The sequence below is a fragment of the Abramis brama genome (assembly GCF_963993115.1).
Source record: "Abramis brama genome assembly, chromosome: 6".
Lineage (NCBI taxonomy): Eukaryota > Metazoa > Chordata > Actinopteri > Cypriniformes > Leuciscidae > Abramis > Abramis brama.
This window is the reverse complement of record NC_139968.1, coordinates 8,839,152-8,857,798: the sequence shown is the minus strand read 5'-3', so window position 1 is coordinate 8,857,798 and position 18,647 is coordinate 8,839,152. Positions and strand designations below refer to the sequence as shown.

Below are 18,647 nucleotides of genomic sequence, written 5' to 3'. Positions count from 1 at the left end.
CCTATAAATATACAGCTGATGCGAAACATGAAATGGACAATAGCCGCGTTTCCACTGTCGGGCCAGTGCGAGCCAGGGCTTTAAACGGGCCGTGCCGGGCTAATAGCCTCGGGCTAATAGCACCTGGCCTGCGTTTCCACTGTCGGGCCAGAAGCTCCACAGCGCTTCACTAAAACACGCCCGTAACACGCCTCTCTGGAACAACGTCACACTAACCCATTATTTCACCAACAAATGGAAGTTTTGTCAGAAAACTAATCAGAAATCACTGGAAATAGCGTTGAAAACAAACATGATAAAAGCGGCCGTTTGCTGGCATTTTTGTTGTTTACTTTAATATTTAAAACCCAAGCATCGATGTTTTACCACAGGTTTACAATAAAAAGTGATACATTGATCATAATGAATTAATTGATGTCAAAATTGCACATTAGTCACTCAGAAATAAATTACCGTTAGGTCTATTTCACAAAAGAAAGAGCAGGTAGAGGACACACTTACTTCTTCAGTCGCGTCTGTTTCTGTTTATCTGGTAGTTACAGGACATATTTACATCACATTTAGAAAGAATGATAATTTCTACAAATATATGCCACCAAAAATACGACCTGAGGAGCTTTAGCACTCTCTCGACTCCCATACAGATATTTTCAGTCAGAGAAACAGAGGAAGCTCCCGAAAAAAAAGTTGCTTTATTTTATGATAGTCCGGTATAGAGACGAGACGTAGGCTAGGCTACTGACAGATAAAATAAAAACATGACTGTGATAGCCTTTATGATTGGTCTGATTTCTTCAAGCGTTCACTATGTTTTTTTATGCGTATCTTCAAGCGTTTAACGTTACTATGTTTACTATGGTAATGGTTAGCGCGCATAGTCTTTTGCATCACAAACAGAAGGCATTCAAACATGAACGCGAGTTAAATTATTTTAAAAGTCTTTAATGCTGACAGAATCATCCGGTGCTGCCGTCTCCCGACTCAGGTAAACTCCGCCTCTGTTCGTAACCACTCCTCTAGCCCGAGCTGGCCCGCTTTGGCCCAAGGTATTCGACGGGCCAGAAATCCTGGCCGTTGGCCCCGAGTAAGCCCTGATCAAGCCCCGGAAGTGACAGTGGAAACGCGACTGGCCCTGGCACGCACTAGCATGGCCCGGCCCTGGCCCGACAGTGGAAACGCGGCTAATCACACACACACAGACACACAAACTGATCTTACTGTCTATATGAGGATTTATTACACGTTTATTCTGATATTATTTCAGTGACAGAAATTCAGCTGTAATAATTATGCAATATTTATCAAGCAGCTCAAAGTATTACAGGTAAAATCTCTCTACTGTCTATTCTGATGCATCAACACAGTTTCACTGATGATTTATAAACATAAAACCCAGGATAGAGTGGCTGAGTGAATGTGGTCTGGACTGTGTGGATGAGGCTCATTGTGTCAGAGACGCTGTAGAAGGAGAGAGTTCCTGCACTGTGATCCACATACACTCCTATTCTACGGCTGATGGACACTGCAGGAAGATCAGTCGCTTTCTTATTGTGTCTGAATGAGTAACTGGAGGGAGTGCAGTACAAACTCCAGGACTGGTCATTATATCCAAACACACACTCAATGCCCCATCCCTTCCTGCTGATGCTCTTATATGACACTGATATATACACACCATTATTCCCACTCCACTCAATCTCAATCAGTAACAGCGTCCACTCACACTCTCTCTACACAACACCTGCAGATATCCATCAAATCTGTCTGGATGATCAGGATACGGCTGCTCTATGTCAGTGTTAGTAATCACTCTGTTCCTCTCAGACAGACTGAGGCGTTTATTCACTGTGTTCAGATCCAGAGTGAGCTGATGGGAATCTGATGGAGAGAAAACACATCAGAATCAGGAATTATGAATCTGTCTGATCTTTTAATGTATCTGAACTATTCATAACTTAATATTCAGTGTATCAGCAGTGTCTCAGTACAGCTGATAATCGTTTAAATTATCAATTATTAAACTCATAAATCATGATTTCTTTCAGCTTCAACAGGAAGAACATGAACACACTCAGTGAGTTTGTCTGCTAGTTTTCTTAGTCACTTACATTGTAGGAAGTCGTTCCTGGTTCTGGGATTCCTGTTGGTGAATGTGACTGTGGAAATAAACAGACATGAACAGTGTGAAGAGAAATGAAAAGATAAAATTTATCCATCTCTATACATTTCTAATGTGATGTTCTTCATGATATTAGACGATGTTGGACTCATTTCTGAGAGCAAATGAATCTCCAGGGGCCTCATTTATAAAATACATATGATTTGATCCTACATTCTATGGATTTCATCCTACATCAATATATATAAATATGCTTGTCCATGATGATGAGTGCCAAACCTCTGAACCATCCAGGGATTTTTGTGGCCGCTCTGTAGGTGAAGTTGATGCACTTGTTCACTATGGACTTGAATTTTGCATTTACGAACATAACGAAAAATGATTGTCCATATGGATGTTTTATAAATTATAGTAATGTAGCAGATTGGGTATTTCCCTCCGTTACTCCCCCTGGTGGAGAATGGGAATAATCTCCCCATAGACACAGCTGTGTCAGAAACCGGCTGGTTACTCATTATCATGATTGCACTTATAATAAAAGCAAGACACCCATAGCAGAGTTTGTTTAGCTGATTCTGGTTACTCTCTTGCTGTCCCTTTTTCTGCCTTTTCCTGATGGAGTCGTGTAGTTTGGGTCGCTTATTTGTCCAATCTCAGGTATGTGGATGGGTGTAAAGTGATAGGTGATTTAATTTATTTTTTTGTTTAATGTTGGTGTGTAACCTAAAGCCTGTTCTGCAGTTGCTACAGTGCAGTGAGGGCATGTTGCAGCATGCAGTCATTTTATATACATTGTCCTGATGCAGTGAGTATGATCTCTTTGGGGGATTCTTTTGATTTAAAAAGTGCTTAAATCTCACTGTTGTGAATTTGTGTGCAGGTTGGGGGGGCGTGCCTAACGGCGTGCTTCCAGCTCAGAGCCGTGTAAGAGCATCTGTAATCAGCAGGATACACGGACCCCAAACTACGCTGCTGTTTTTGTCTCCCTTATAAATTTGTTTTGGTTATTTATTTTTATGGAATCTGTAACTTAAGTGGGTTCTCTCTGGGGCATCTGAACGGGGGTAATTTGGCCCACCTCCATTTGGGGTGCAGTGTTAAACACACTTGAGTGTGGATTTGTTTCATTGCCTTTGTAGTGTGGGACACTAACGTGTGGGTGTAGTGAGTGATTACTTACAAGGTGGGTCAGAGATTCTTTCTCCTGTTAGTGTCTTCGATTAACCCCCAGTCTTTGTTTTTTTTTTGTTTTTCTTTCTTTATTTTATTTTAATTTAATTGTAATTTAAATGCCTTTTTTGTACTAACATGTAGGTCATTAAGAGGTAAATGTTTGGAAGGTATTTATTAGTGAATGTTTTTTTTTTTTTCAATGTGAGAAGATTTTGTAATAAATTGTTGTTTTTAATTGTCAGAACCGTCTCAGTCCTCTTTGCCAAAGAAACAAACCTGTGTTGTCTGAGTATATCCTTGGGCGAAAGTCCCAAGGTGGCGTAGTTGGCTACATTGACAATCTTATCAGTTTATTTAATGTTAACTTCCTTGCTGTCTAGCTTTGCTCTTTTAGCCCCCACTCTGCCACAGTAACATTCCTGAAATTGTTGAACATTCACATTCAGGATCAATCTACGCACGTTTATAAACGAGGCCCAGGACTTTACTTCTGTCAGAGATCTTCTTGAGCTCCTCTTTGCAGAAATCCTCCAGTTTGACTTTCAGCTGACGGACAGATTCTCTCACGCCTTCAAAAGAAGAGAGAGAACTGAAGGGAACGTCATTCACATCTGTAGATTCAGGAGGTGCTGAGAGAGACTGGAAACTCTACAGAAAACAGAAATCAAAACTCATCAGCTTCACACTTCACTCATTAACCTGCACTACTATCAGATCTGTGCAGCTCTTGTTGACTTGATTTATCTTCAGTAATTCAGCTCAATCCAACACTTTCTCACAATCAGAGACTTATAGTATTTATTATTTATTAATTGGCATTAATGATACAAATTCTAGTGTTTGCCAGTACACTTTAGCACACTTTTAAAATATACTTATTATGGAAATAATATACATAAATTTATACTCAAGTGCAAATTGAATAATGTACACTTAATTTCTGTACACTTAATTGAATGTTATTTGCAATTATATGAATGTATTATAATTAAAATTTACATTAAATGCAAGTAACTGAACTTTAGAGTGTTTTTCAGTCACTTAAGTAGGATTTAATTACATCTTTAAATTCTATCATCTTTGAAATATGGTTAAAGTTAGTCCACTATTATCCTGTTCTTCTAGATCTCTGTTACCTGGAGGAAATGGATGTGATGCTGTGTGTGTGAAAGCTGCTCCAGCTCAGCGTCTCTCCTCCTCAGATCATTGATCTCCTGCTTTAGTCGTTCTTCAGCTCGACTCACTGCAGACTTTTCCTGATCTCTGATCCACTGTGTCGCCTCAGAGCGGCTTCTCTCAATGGAGCGGATGATCTCAGTATATACCTCTCACTGTCCTCCACTGCTGTCTGTGCAGAGCGCTGTTAGGACACACATCACAATCACACAGTGAGTTCAGTGGGATTGTAGGAGGAGAGTCCTAACTGAGGCTTCACGAACTTCTCTTCTTCTCCAGTCTCACCTTTTGAGACGCCACAGCCTCTCTCAGCTGCTGAAGATCTTTCTCTCTCTGCTGGATTCTCTGACGGAGCTTTATCTGAGTACATTTCTAGCTCTTTATCATGTTTACGGCAGATCATGTCCTGCAGTCGTCCAGTGGCATCAATCACTTTGTGTGGCTTACGTGAGTGATATTCCTGATGAGGGTCAAAATGAGTTTGACAGTAAGATTCCTGACACACCAGACAGGACTTGACGGCTTTGCATTTTCTTCCAGTACAGACGTCACACTCCACGTCTCCAGCTCCAGCGTAACAGTCAGCAGGAAGTTTAGTCTTCTTCAGTTTCTCCACCACTTCAGCCAGAATGGTGTTTTTACCCAAAGTAGGTCTTGGACTGAAGGTCTGTCTGCACTGAGGGCAGCTGTAGACTCTCTTCTCATCCTCCTGATCCCAGCAGCCTGTAATACAGATCTTACAGTAACTGTGTCCACAGTGGATGGTCACTGGATCCTTCAGAAGATCCAGACACACTGGACACATGAACTCATCCTGAGAAAATCTGGCCTCTGCCATTTTACTGCATGAATGCAGAGAGACACAAACACACAAAGCTCAACAATACTTTAGTTTCTGTTTCCCTGAATTGGGTTGAAATAGTTTCCTGCTTCTATGTTATGTCTGTTAAGCAGCTCATCCTCATTCCTGCTCAAATAAATGTATGCAAAGTATGTTAGTGAAGGGCGGCTCTGTGATCAGTAGTAAATGCTGCTCCATCTCTGAAAGCACTGCAAGTTTCAGTCACTTATAACGTTAATTTGAAAGAGCAACATGCGTCAAACATCTGTCCAAACTTGTAATGTGAAGCGTTCATAAACCTATTGTCTAACAAATGACATGTAATAACATGTTTTTACTACAAACTTACTTCATAACATCAGTCGAGTGTTTGAAATAACAGTCTTTTGTGAGCTGATGTATCATAGATATGATAGAATGAGACAGACAGTATATTATTTTATAGTATTCTAAACAGTGACAAAGGCTGTCGATTAACATTGCATTATAAATAGGCCTGTACTATTACTTCGGTCTGATCTTCTGTGGGGTTTTTTGGTTGTTTTTTTTTGGTATTTTGTCTCCATGTCTGCGTACCTTGTTGTCTTTTGAGCACATGGGTTTTGTTTTAACAGCTCACCATGTGCTCTGCTATCATTGTGGTGTTTCCCCTCCCACTCGTTATCCTTAATTATCCATCAATCTCCTCCCAGGAATTTCTTCGCCCAAGGGTCGTCTGTATTCCTTATCTGGTCCTGAGAGAGAGGCCATGGACAAGTATATTCAGGAATCCTTAAATGCTGGCCTCATCGTCCCTCTTCCTCGCCCGCTGGGGCTGGGTTCTTCATCGTCGAGGACGTCGGTTGTTTGTGCTGGCTGCTCTGTGTCCTGAGGTCCTTCGGTGGGGGCATGAGTCCAGAGTAGCCTGTCATCCGGGGGTTTGGAGGACCCAAAACAACAGAACACCGGCTTAGTTCCGGGCAAGCGCAAAATCCCCATGAACGGGGTAATCAGCCAAAATCACCGCCAGCTGTGCACGATGAGACACGTTGTCATTAGGGTGGGATATAAGGAGAGAGTACGGGCCGAAGAGGGGTTGGTGTTTGGGGACCGAGTATCTCGGAGGAAGCGCGAGCGGTGGAGAAGAGGAAGTGGGGCTGGCAATGGACGCGAGACTGTGAGTGTGGGAGGAAGAGCACGCTGATTCAACTGGAGGAAGGAAATCGTTGTACAGTAAGATCGCTGGTGAGAGACTGTGAGTAGTCCAACCGATCTCCACCCTTTCTCTCTCTTGTCTATAGGACTTCTTGATGAGAATGCCAGGTCAGGAAATGGGCGACAGCCATATGTATTTCCCACTGAGTGTTGAATTGCAGTGATGAAGTGATGTGATGCACTGTTTTGATGTGTGAAGTGTGAACTTAACCCTGCTGGATGTCTATCACTTGCCTGTGTGTTCTATCATGTTCTAAGACGGGAGGAAGAGGCTAATACTGTTGTACTCCACAGAGACTTGAGTGTACTATCTGTCAGCCCATTGTGAAGAGAGACACGTAGGTGAATGCTTAACTGACTGCTTTGCAGTGAAGTTCCTCCAGCCTAACGTCTCCCTGTCGTAAGCTCTGTGTCTGTCAGCCCATTGTGAAGAGACACGTAGGTGAATGCTTAACTGACTGCTTTGCAGTAAAATCCTCCAGCCGTAAGTTCTCTGTCTGTCATTACTGAAGAAGAGGATTACGTGTCTGTATATTCACCTGTCTGTTTTGCAGTAACGTTTCCCTGTCACAAGCTCTGTGTCTGCCAGCCCTTTAAGAGGAGTGCATACCTGAATATTCACCTGACTGCTTTGCAGCAAAGTTCCTCCAGCCTAACGTCTCCCTGTCGTAAGCTGTGTCTGCCAGCCCTTTAAGAGGAGTGCATACCTGAATATTCACCTGACTGCTTTGCAGTGAAGTTCCTCCAGCCGTAAGTTCTCTGTCTGTCATTACTGAAGAAGAGGATTACGTGCTTGTATACTCGCCTGTCTGCTTTGCAGTGAAGCTCCCCAGCCGTAAGTTCTCTGTCTGTCACCTGTAGAAGAAGAGGATTACGTGCCTGTACACTCACCTGTCTGCTTTGCAGTGAAGCTCCCCAGCCATAAGTTCTCTGTCTGTCACCTGTAGAAGAAGAGGATTACGTGCCTGTACACTCACCTGTCTGCTTTGCAGTGAAGCTCCCCAGCCGTAAGTTCTCTGTCTGTCATTACTGAAGAAGAGGATTACGTGTCTGTATATTCACCTGTCTGTTTTGCAGTAACGTTTCCCTGTCACAAGCTCTGTGTCTGCCAGCCCTTTAAGAGGAGTGCATACCTGAATATTCACCTGACTGCTTTGCAGTGAAGTTCCTCCAGCCGTAAGTTCTCTGTCTGTCATTACTGAAGAAGAGGATTACGTGCTTGTATACTCACCTGTCTGCTTTGCAGTGAAGCTCCCCAGCCGTAAGTTCTCTGTCTGTCACCTGTAGAAGAAGAGGATTACGTGCGTGTACACTCACCTGTCTGCTTTGCAGTGAAGCTCCCCAGCCGTAAGTTCTCTGTCTGTCACCTGTAGAAGAAGAGGATTACGTGCCTGTATACTCACCTGTCTGCTTTGCAGTGAAGCTCCCCAGCCGTAAGTTTCTGTCTGTCACCTGTAGAAGAAGAGGATTACGTGCCTGTATACTTACCTGTCTGCTTTGCAGTGAAGCTCCCCAGCCGTAAGTTCTCTGTCTGTCACCTGTAGAAGAAGAGGATTACGTGCCTGTATACTCACCTGTCTGCTTTGCAGTGAAGCTCCCCAGCTTGAAGCTCCCCAGCCGTAAGTTCTCTGTCTGTTTCCCGTTGTGAAGAAGAGTACGTACCCGAAACACGCACCTGAGCTGTCCTGCAGCAGCCTCCTCCCAGTCGTGAGCCACGACTCGTCCCTTCCACTGGAAGACAGCGAAGCCACTCACCAGAGCACTTCCCTTTACTGTATCCTGTGGGCCTTTGGTGGGTTCGTAGGACGGAACGACCCTGCCCAGAAAACTTACCCATTTGAACTTTCTTATCCACTTTTATACCGAGTCTTTTATACCGGACCGAGACCGCGGGACATCCACGCTGCACGTCCCCGGGCCAGAGTGAGGTTGGATCAAAAAGCAGGTGAGTGGCCTCTCTCTGGGTAGCTGTTAGCTGACACACCCACACATTCATTCATGCATTTTGGTTGAGACTGACTCCCATGCTATTTTGCATCACGTAGGGAAAGTGTTACAACCGATTACTACAAATATAAAGTCCCGTAGACGACTGTAGTAGTAATGTAACGTAATTTAGTGATTCTGACAGGTCAATTTAGCTCAAAAGGAATTATTAATTAATTTATAAACTGCTGAACTTAGATCAGCAGTTTAAGACATTAAATTTGTAAGCATATAACACAAGTAATACTTCTCTTTAAAGGGTCATGAAACCCTAAACCAAATTTTCTGAGATTTTAACAGAGGTATATGTGTTGAACACCATTGAAGACAATGTTAGCATCTGTTAGATTTAATAGTAGGGGGAAAATGGTTAAATTTTAGTTTTTTTCCGCTATTTTCGTCTTCCGGGTTTAAAATCTTCATCGTGTCCACGTCACAGGCTATGACGTGGCAGAGCACTATAGTACTTTGATGACTCATCGGTGTCTCATAATTATTCATGACTGAGTTTTCTTATCCAATGAGAAGACACTGCCTCTTAATTATTCATGACACCACGTGGAACTTTCCAATGACAGACATGTCAAACTGTGATATTTCGTAGTAGATGATGGGACGCGCGTTTGTTTTCGTGGTGCAAAAGTTGCAGTGCATCTTTCCCCGCGATGCTTCCCTGGCTGGACTCTGACTGCGGGCGGTTGGTTGGCCATCAACCACGGACACTTCTAAACTATGTGTGTGTAGCAACCATTCAACTGGAGAATGGTGGACTTCGACCTTAATGCAGCAGGTTTCGTCTTGCGAGTGATGCGGTCCAGAGGACTTTTCTATCGCTTCAGAGGTGTGTGTGTGTCTAAAATGTAACCCTGACCGCGTTTTACTTGCCTTTTGTTAAATAATCACTCGTTATTAAAATGTAGATATTGTGCTTAGTTTGTGCAAATTTCTATGTCATTGTCCATCTTTATTATGTGGGTTTAGGGGGCGCATAGATCTAGGCTATAGCCTACGGAATGTTTTTTTTGTTTTTTTTAAAGCGGAAAATGTATTATTTTCAAATATATGCATTTATAGTGTGTATATAAACATATATATTTTATAATGGCATAATTATACATATGCATGTACATTTATATGTTTTAATAAGGTGTCAGTGTATTTCATTAGACTTTAACTTTGCCAGCTATAAAAAAAATCTACCATTTCCTCGTTTTACCACTGATTTTTAGTGACAGTCTCGTGTACTGTATTGAGGTGCTACTGGATGCATAGGCCACTGGCTTTGACCACACCCACTCCCCTCCCTTCTTCTTACAGCCACCACGCCCATTTAAGTTGCATTTTTCAAAAAGATTGTGAGCTAGACTTGAGTTGAAAGAGGGGGGGGTCGTGACCCTTTAAAATACAAACAAGACTTTGATTATTCTAACACATAAAACTAATATCTAACACAAACACACACACACATTCATACAAGTTGCAGAAAGAAAGAGAGTGAGGAGGAGTTTTAAGAGTGAGATGATGAAATTCCAGGTTTCTATATGCACTTATAAGACATGACCTGAACGAACCATCAATCATTAATTTAACCCTTCTATCGTTTCTTAGGCGGGTTATTAAATCTATATCAATGCACCAGTTCAGCTTAAGAGTCTGGAGGCTACTTGCTTGTTTTTCTAGCCTGGCAAGCCAGACCTACATCAAGATGTTAGGTCTGGAAACTCACCATAGACGCGGTTTAATCCGAGGGGCGGGATAAACGGCTGCCTTTCAAATTCCCTCTGCACGCAATAGGACAGCGCTTCAACCAACCAGAGCGTTTTCCCAACAGCGGAGCTTAGTTGATAGATTCAACTTTTGCCATATCTGGCCGGCAAAACGACGAACACATCTTCCTTTTTTTAAGAATGACTTAAGTGCCATTCTTTGCTCTTTTCTCAAAGAAAAACTTAACTCCAAGTCCTCCAGAGGGACTTAACTCCAAGTCCGCCAAAGCCGATTCGAAAGACCGTTGTTCTCCAGCAGCCGTCATTCTTTGTTTTCAAGTGGCAGCCGTCGCAACTCTGTCGTCATATGTTAAGCCCGCCCCCGCCTACTCTATACACGACGTGATTGGCCTGACCCAATTTAGGTTTTTGCAGCTAGAAGGTCTATTGAGAGTGCCTAGACCCACCTGGCTGCGAAATACATTTTGCTGCCGCTAGGGTGCGTCTAGATTTCTAGGCTATTGTTTTTCCATTCCTTTTGGGGATTCCCTTCGTTGAGTAAAAGGGGGTTCCCGGGTTCATTGGCTGGCGTCTCCTCCTGCCTGCATAGATGTCTTGGGCGGCCAATCACGTTGTGTGCTGGCGGATGGATGGAAAGTCTTTGAAGCTGGAAGCGGGCTTTGCAGTCGAATCGTGGACCGATACTTTACCACAAAACTTAACTTAACTGAACCTAGACTCACAATGGAAAAGAAAAGAAAACTAAGAAAAGAAAGAAAATTGTGACGAGAGTTGTTAGATGGCTTGAATGAAGCTGTTTAACCCATGTTCTTCTGATCTTGATTTGGGTTCTTTCGTCTGCTCGTCTACATGGTTACTAGTCTGCCTGGTTACTCCGTCATGGCTTCTCCATGATCGTTTTTGAATCTACTTTTCTTCTTTTCTCCCCCCAAAGCTTTGTTCGGGTTCTAAGATTTTAAACTCAAATGTTTGTCCAGCCTCCTGGATGAGTTCTTACCAATTAGACACTGTCTTTATTTGAGAGGTGGCATTTTCTTCATTTCTCATCGTAAATCATGCGTTATCTGTGATCTCCTTACTCTCCAGCTCTAGCAGAGAGTACAGAGGCCACAGTTTAGACATCATTCCTATTATAAGAATATAAAACATTTTACACAGATTTCAATCAAGCCATCTTTTGAATTAAGAACATACGATCGTACTGATAGGAAACGAGACACACTTTCATTCAAACATCTAATAGTTATAACAATTACATGACTTATATGGGATCTAAGCATATTAGACACACATATAGGTTGTAGACACAATAAAGAATTATGTAGTTGCACGATGTTTGATTATAAGTCCATCAATAATTGTTTTGGGATGATTTTATGTATTTTTATAGGTAAAGTCTCAGTCTCTGTGGTTTTAAGAGATTTCAACCTTGGGGTCATTCAGAGTTCCTTAAGAAGAAGGAGGTCTGTTTTGTATATCTGTCGTGGAATCAAGCAACCTCTGCCGTTATCTTGGTCGGGCCCTGAGCTTTGCCATCTCTGAATCAATCAGTCTTTTCCAAACCATCTAACATTGACAACGTTCTTCCTTTAGTTGCTTGCATAGCCATAAAGTTCTTAGCGTAGACTGGCTGGAGCCTGGATTTTATGGTTCTGGATTGGTGATTTGGGGTTTGGAGTGTTGAGTTCTGTGTGGAATTATGTTTGAACAAATCACCTGGAAGATTCATTTGTGTTTTTGTTTCGCCCTCAAACCTTACAGCAATATATTTGGTTTCTTATATCAGAGATAATTAACACTGCATCACTGGTGACGCTTGGATCAGTCTTTGCTGTGAAGTGCTCTCTTGACCCTGTGGACGATGATTTGGACTTTCTCTTTTCTTTTACGTTCCTGCTAATTTTTCTGGGCTCATTGAGAGCAAAATAAACATTTCTGTTTCCTGCAACTGAATCCGTATTATTATGGAAATACCAGAGGTGGAAAGTAACGAATTACATTTACTCGCGTTACGTAATTGAGTATTTTTTGTGTGTACTTCTACTTTTTTAAGTAGTTTTTAAAATCTGTAATTTTACTTTTACTTAAGTACGTTTTGATTGAAGTATTGTACTTCGCTACATTTTAAATAATATCCGTTACTGAGTAAAAAAATAACTAAAATAACTAATAATACACGGGGGGGGGGGAAATCGCGCTCCGGAAACTACTGCAAGGGCGGGAGAACAAATGTGCAAAAGAAAAAAAGTGATGCAACAGCATCGAAAGCGAACCATTGTCAGTATGGGCAATATTTAGATGTGCAGTAAACGACTCTGCATCGTTGTCCTCGAGGATAGATATACAATTTGCAAAAAATGTGGATGAAAAGTGGCTGAAAAAGGAGGAAACACATCCAGTCATGCAAATTGAATTTACAGTAGGCTATAGGTAGCCTACTTGCCTAATTGCACACTGAGTCCAAAATTTTCGTATGCTTTTTTTCGTATTCGTCATTCGGTGGCTATGAATTGTCAAAACACCATTGAAAATGCTTGCTACGGATGCGAAAAACGCAGAAAATCAAGACGTGACGTCGTATTTACTTTTTAACATGCGAAAATTTCGGACGCGAATTTCGGACTCAGTGAGCAAGGACCTTAACGCCGATGTCACGTAAAAGACGCAAACTGATGGATGGATAAATAAATCGAAAGTAGAGCTGTGCACTAAATCAAATCGCGACATGATCTGTGAATATTAAAGCACAAAAAGACTGCTATATAAATATATAATCGTTTGATCTGCGTGTCTCTGTGGGAATGAGCTGCGCCGCTTTGTTTACTACATACTCAAGCTCAAGGTGTTTTCAGTGTCTCACAAACAATACGAGGACATGAATACATGGAACATTTCCAGCGCTGCTCTGAGAGAACGCCTAATGAGCATTTTCATCATTTTATTTGAGAAAACCCATTGTCAAATACACTCTGGAACAGGTCTTCACTACATCCCGTCAAAATAAAAGTTTGGTTTAACTAGGAGAAATTATGAAAGAAATATATTATTGTAGGCCTACAATAGAAAGCACTTCTCAGAATAATAACAACAACATCAATAATAAGATAATTTATTTAAATATTATTTAAGGAATATTTTTTGTTCATGATTTAATTTAGTAAATCTGTTTTGCAGCACTTCCCCAAAAAATAAAAGGATAAAAGTTTAAATTTTCATTTGATTACCACCGTTTTTGATAATATATTTGTATTTAATCATAAAAAGAAAAATTTGTTTTCTGAATAAAATACATTTCATATGACTCTATTATTCTTAATCATTTAAATAAATTATTAATGTTAAAAATTATTTGTTGATCAGATTCATTATCATTTATTGAATTTAGTTGATTAGACTAGTTTTATTTAAATTTTAATAAACAAAACATACCCACATGGTTTTCGAGTTTGTTATAATAAAAGCATTTGTTCAACCAAAAAAAAAATTTCATTCATTTAACTGTCATTTTATCTGATGATAATAACAATAACAACCATAATTTCATAATACAGTTTATTTATTTATTTAATCATTGATTAATACTGTAAGCCGTGATCATTTCTGAGATGGTTATTATACTGTGAAAATCTACAACCTGGGAGAGTTTGACAGTAGCGCCTGGAAAAATGTGGTTTGGGGTCCATGTGTGTTTGATGTTTCTTTCTTTTTTATTCTGTATAGTAGAGTAGAGCTCTTAAGCTATTTATAATAGTATCATATGAGGGGCTAAGACATTTGGATCATAATAAAACATTATGCAGAAGGTAAATTATCAGAAAGTGTCCCACTTAACCCGTTTTCACGCTATATATATATATACACTACAGGGCCGTTGAATGCTTGTATCTGACTGGTTGACGAACGTTCTAAGGTGTGCAATTATTTTCAGGGAAACGCATGGCTAAAGTAGTTCCAGGCAGGTCTTGACCGCATTACAGTTCCATATCACTTCGCTTAGTTAACTGTAATAACGGAAAATAGGATACAATTCATAACAAGAAAAAAAATGGCAGACAATTTTGTAATTGTAAATTTTAATATTTATGGTGAACATAAAAAATTTAACAACTGGGCGACGGCAGAATTGGATAACCCAGATGAAAAAAACAAATAAGAGGACATCAAAAGCAGCAGGCAATAACAATAGACATAAAACAATCAGCGAAGAACAGCTAGACAGACTTGAGGGCGAAAAACATGAAGAAAACACAAACAAAAAAACAACAGCTTGGGCTGTCAATGTGTTTAACGACTGGCTTAAACACGAAACGAGCGGTTTGTGTGAGAAAACGAACAGTATTTTTATCGTTGTTACCTCTTGAACACAGCCGCGTCCAAATGATCTGAGGGCGCGGGCGGGTATAGATATATACACTAGATGTCGCCTTGGGTACGGTTTCGTTCCAATGAACTGCAGTAGCGAAGGCGAAATCTAGTGTATATATCTATACCCGCCCGCGGGTGGGTATAGATATATACACTAGATGTCGCTTGGCTACGGTTTCGTTCCAATGAACTGCAGTAGCCAAGGCGACATCTATGTATATATCTATACCCGCCCGCGCCGTCAGATCATTTGGACGCGGCTGTGTTCAAGAGGTAACAACGATAAAAATACTGTTCGTTTTCTCACACAAACCGCTCGTTTCGTGTCTTAGGCCATCAATGTGTACTTACGATGGGGAATTGTTTAATTTGGACGATGGGGAATTGTTTTAATTTGGACTTTGTGCATGCTCTTTGAGACAGTGACCATAGACCTGCATTATATGACTGACAGACAAGAACGGTTTGACCTAAAAATATCAAAATTGAAACTACTGCGGAAAAAAAGACACCTACATCTTGGATGCCCTTCAGGTAAGCTAAAACATACCAAAATTTAATTTCAAAGTGAACTATCCCTTTAAGGCCAAAAATACATCTGTGGACAAAGTAGAGAGAGACGGGGCAGACGCTTTAAATACCCAGCTGCGGGCTTTCTATGCCACTGTCCGAAACGGATAAGGCGCAGAGTATTCAGTGTCAAGTTTTCTCTCCCTACGAGCTGGACTGAACCGCTATATATCCAAATACAACATCATTGGGCAGTCAGAATTCAAATCATCCAATGACGTATTCAAGGCCGTCCTCAAAAAGTTTCGCAAGGCTGGGAAAGACTCCAGTTCTCATCATCCTCCCATTTTGACCGCTGAAATAGAGCGCATTCGTATCTCTACGTGTCTGTCACCAGACACAGCAGCCGGGCTGGTTCCATAGACAGTAAAAGAAATGGACACAGCGACCCCATAGATTTCAACGGAGAAAAGTGAAGCAAATTAGAAGCACTCACTTCCTGATGGCTGAGCGTACTGCGCAGACTCAAACTGAGCTTGACGACGTAGAGGTGACGTGAGCAACCTGTCTGACAGTTGTAAGTCTTCTAGTAGCTGTGCCAAGAGAAATCTGAATCATTCCCTTCCGAATCTTGCAGAGACGGAGAGCGTGAGTAGGAGCTGTCCATGAGCTAGGAGCAGGAGCAACTTTGATTCTCTATGGCAGCGGTCCCCAACCTTTTTTGCGCCACGGACCGGTTTAATATCAGACAATATTTTCACGGACCGGCCTTTAAGGTGTGGTGGATAAATACAACAAAATAAAATGATACGACCAGCATAAAAACTGGGGTATTTTTTAAATATTATAATAAACGTGAATCCAATGTGTAGGCCTACTTTATTAGCAGCGTCCTCGTAACATCGCTTTTGTGCTGTTGTGGCGATCTCAGGGTATTCTGTCATGACCTTTATCCAGAACACCGGCAGAGTTGTTGTCTCGAACATACTTTTAAGGCCGCCGTCATTTGCGATCTCCAGCAGTTGATCTTGTTCTTGCACAGACATGCTGGATTCACCTGGTTTGTTGACAAATGGGTCGCGAATCCATTCCTTGGCAGTTCGTGGGTCTTTTGTGGTTGGGAAGTAGCGCTTGAACTCTTTTAAAAGCGAAATGGTGATCGTGCACCAGCTGGGAGAATGAAGGCTCGGGCTCAGTCTCTTCCAAAATCCCCGCCAATGTTGGAAACTGCAGCTACTTTATCAGCCAACTTGAAGACTGTTGTCATTTTCCCCTGAAGTGACAGATGGAGTTCATTGAGCAGGCTGAATATGTCGCATAAGTAAGCGAGTTTTGCGACCCATTCCTCGTCACTAAAATGTGCTGCCAGCGGTGACTTTTTTTCTGAGAGAAATCTCTGCAGCAGCTCTCGTAATTCAAACACTCTGGCCAGCGATCTCCCTCGGGATAACCATCTTATTTCTGTGTATAAGAGACGTCTGTGCTCCGCGTCCATCTCCTCACAAAGCTGCTCGAACAGACGCGAGTTAAGGGCGTGTGCTTTGATGTGGTTAATAACTTTAACAACATCATTCAATACACTGTTAAGTTCCGGTGGCATTTTTCGGCTAGCCAGTATTTCCCTGTGAATGACACAATGCGTAGACTCACATTCAGGTGCAACCTCTTTAATCCGTTAAACCAGACAGCCGTCCAGTCATGGCAGCAGCTCCGTCTGTGCATATGCCAACACAAAAGGACCATTTCAGTTTTCCTGATATATAGTCATCCAGCGACTTGAATAGTTCTGCAGCTGTGGTTTTGGTTGGCAACGGTAGTGCACATAACATATCCTCATGCACATCCTCCTGATGAAGATATCGCACATAAACAAGTAGTATTGCCTTGTTGTCAATATCTGTAGACTCGTCAACCTGGAGTGCGTACCAAGGTGATGTATTTATCCTCTCCAACAATTGTGTTTCAATGTCCTCTGCTATTTCGTCAATGCGCCGAGTGACGGTGCTAGCCGAAAGAGGCACCTGTGCTATCTTTTTAACCGCAGCATCTCCTAGAAGTTCACGGCAAATGGCTTTTGTGGCGGGAAGGATCAATTCTTCACCAATAGTGAATGCCTTCTTAGCCTTAGCAATACGGTTAGCCACCAAGTATGATGCTCTCAGTGCACTCGCATTTATTGATGTGGTGGCCCTCAGTAATTGCTTCTGGCCTTCTTGTTCACACTTTTTTCTTTCAAAATACTCAAAAGGCTTGTCTTTTAATGCTGGGTGCTTGGTCTCCAAGTGACGAAGCAATTTTGAAGGCTTCATTGCCTCATTAGAGAGCTGGTTGCCACATATTATGCAGAGCGGGCTTGGTGCGTGTAAATCACTTGTTGCGATAAATCCATATTTCAAGTAGGACTCCTGGTATTGTCTGTTAAATGCAGCTTTCTTTTTCTTGGAAGTCGTAGGCTCTTCTTACTGTCTCCTCAATGGGCCGTTTCCCCTTCGCAAAGAAACTTTCCAGAGACGTTTGTTTTTTACTCATTTTGCTAGCTTGCGGGTTTATTTTTAGCGGTAACGTATCACGTGACTGAGACAAGCGTTGCTATGCGCCAAGAGTGAGTCATAGACGGATGTAACGGAGAGAATTTGAATTTGACGATGCTGACTCGCGATCTTCACAGTAGTGAACGCGCCAGAGAGAAATGCACATTTCATACGAATTACATAAGCAGAGAGCAGTCTGTTTTTTCGTTTTGAATTGTTCTGTTTAAAAGTATAAATTTCAAGCTTTCTATATGTGTCTCAGGTCTGTGAGGTCCAGTTCACACGCCTGCGCCTCCATGTGATTATCTATTTTCTACTACATTTACTTCTTATTTATTAAATCCAGGCAATTGGTTGATGAAACATTGATTAAAATTAAGATACAATTAATACAAAACGAAATTAAATTTAAAAATAGGCTTTGTGCTTTCTGTTTGAGGTCTCTATGCAAGTTTTAAAGCAGTCTTTTAGTGCCGCTTTCAGAGCGCTCACGTCCGTAATGGAGAACTGTCCCGTCTGTAACATTGTTTTTTTTTTTTTTTTTTTAAATAAATTTCTAAATAAATGCGATTTATAGTCCAGTGCGACTTATAGGCTATATGTTTTTTCCTCTTCATGACACATTTTTTGACTGATGCGACTTATACTCCAGAGCGACTTACAGTCCGGAAAATACGGCAAGTTATTTATTCTTTCTGTGCGGCCCGGTACCAAATGTCCCACGGACCGGTACTGATCCGCGGCCCGGGGGTTGGGGACCTCTGCTCTATGGGCTTTTCCCTTGACTTTATCGGACTTAATGCCTCCACGCCCCCCAGATTGACTGTGAGCTTCTCCTCCTGTCTATACGGTAATTTCCAGAGAGTCGCGTGGTTATGACACAATCGTTAGCCTATTTTTACAAAAACTGCTTCTATGGGGCCATAACGTAAGATACAAGGTAATGGAGCCTTTTATACATTGTCATGTTTCTTTAGAAATAAACAATGGACAAATAGAGTCTTTAAATGCCTCAGATGTAAAGT

At 41.5% G+C, this 18,647-nt stretch overlaps 1 protein-coding gene and 1 pseudogene across 2 annotated transcripts in view; both read right to left on the bottom strand.

Annotated features, from left to right (window-relative positions):
* Positions 1 to 5,306, bottom strand: part of LOC311085841 (tripartite motif-containing protein 16-like) — a gene marked incomplete at both ends in the record, with an annotated part of 42,492 nt that extends 37,186 nt beyond the window's left edge. Inside the window, one exon of the mRNA XM_084118461.1 lies at positions 5,028 to 5,306. Within this exon, the coding sequence (XP_083974587.1) occupies positions 5,028 to 5,306 (279 nt within the window). The remainder of the gene's footprint in view (positions 1 to 5,027) is intronic.
* LOC311085149 (tripartite motif-containing protein 16-like) lies at positions 1,356 to 4,871 on the bottom strand (annotated as a pseudogene). The gene is made up of 4 exons: positions 4,680 to 4,871; positions 3,781 to 3,940; positions 2,109 to 2,156; positions 1,356 to 1,878 (listed from the first exon to the last, which is right to left on the bottom strand). The product of its transcript is annotated as a tripartite motif-containing protein 16-like (transcript).
* Positions 5,307 to 18,647: the final 13,341 nt, after the last annotated feature.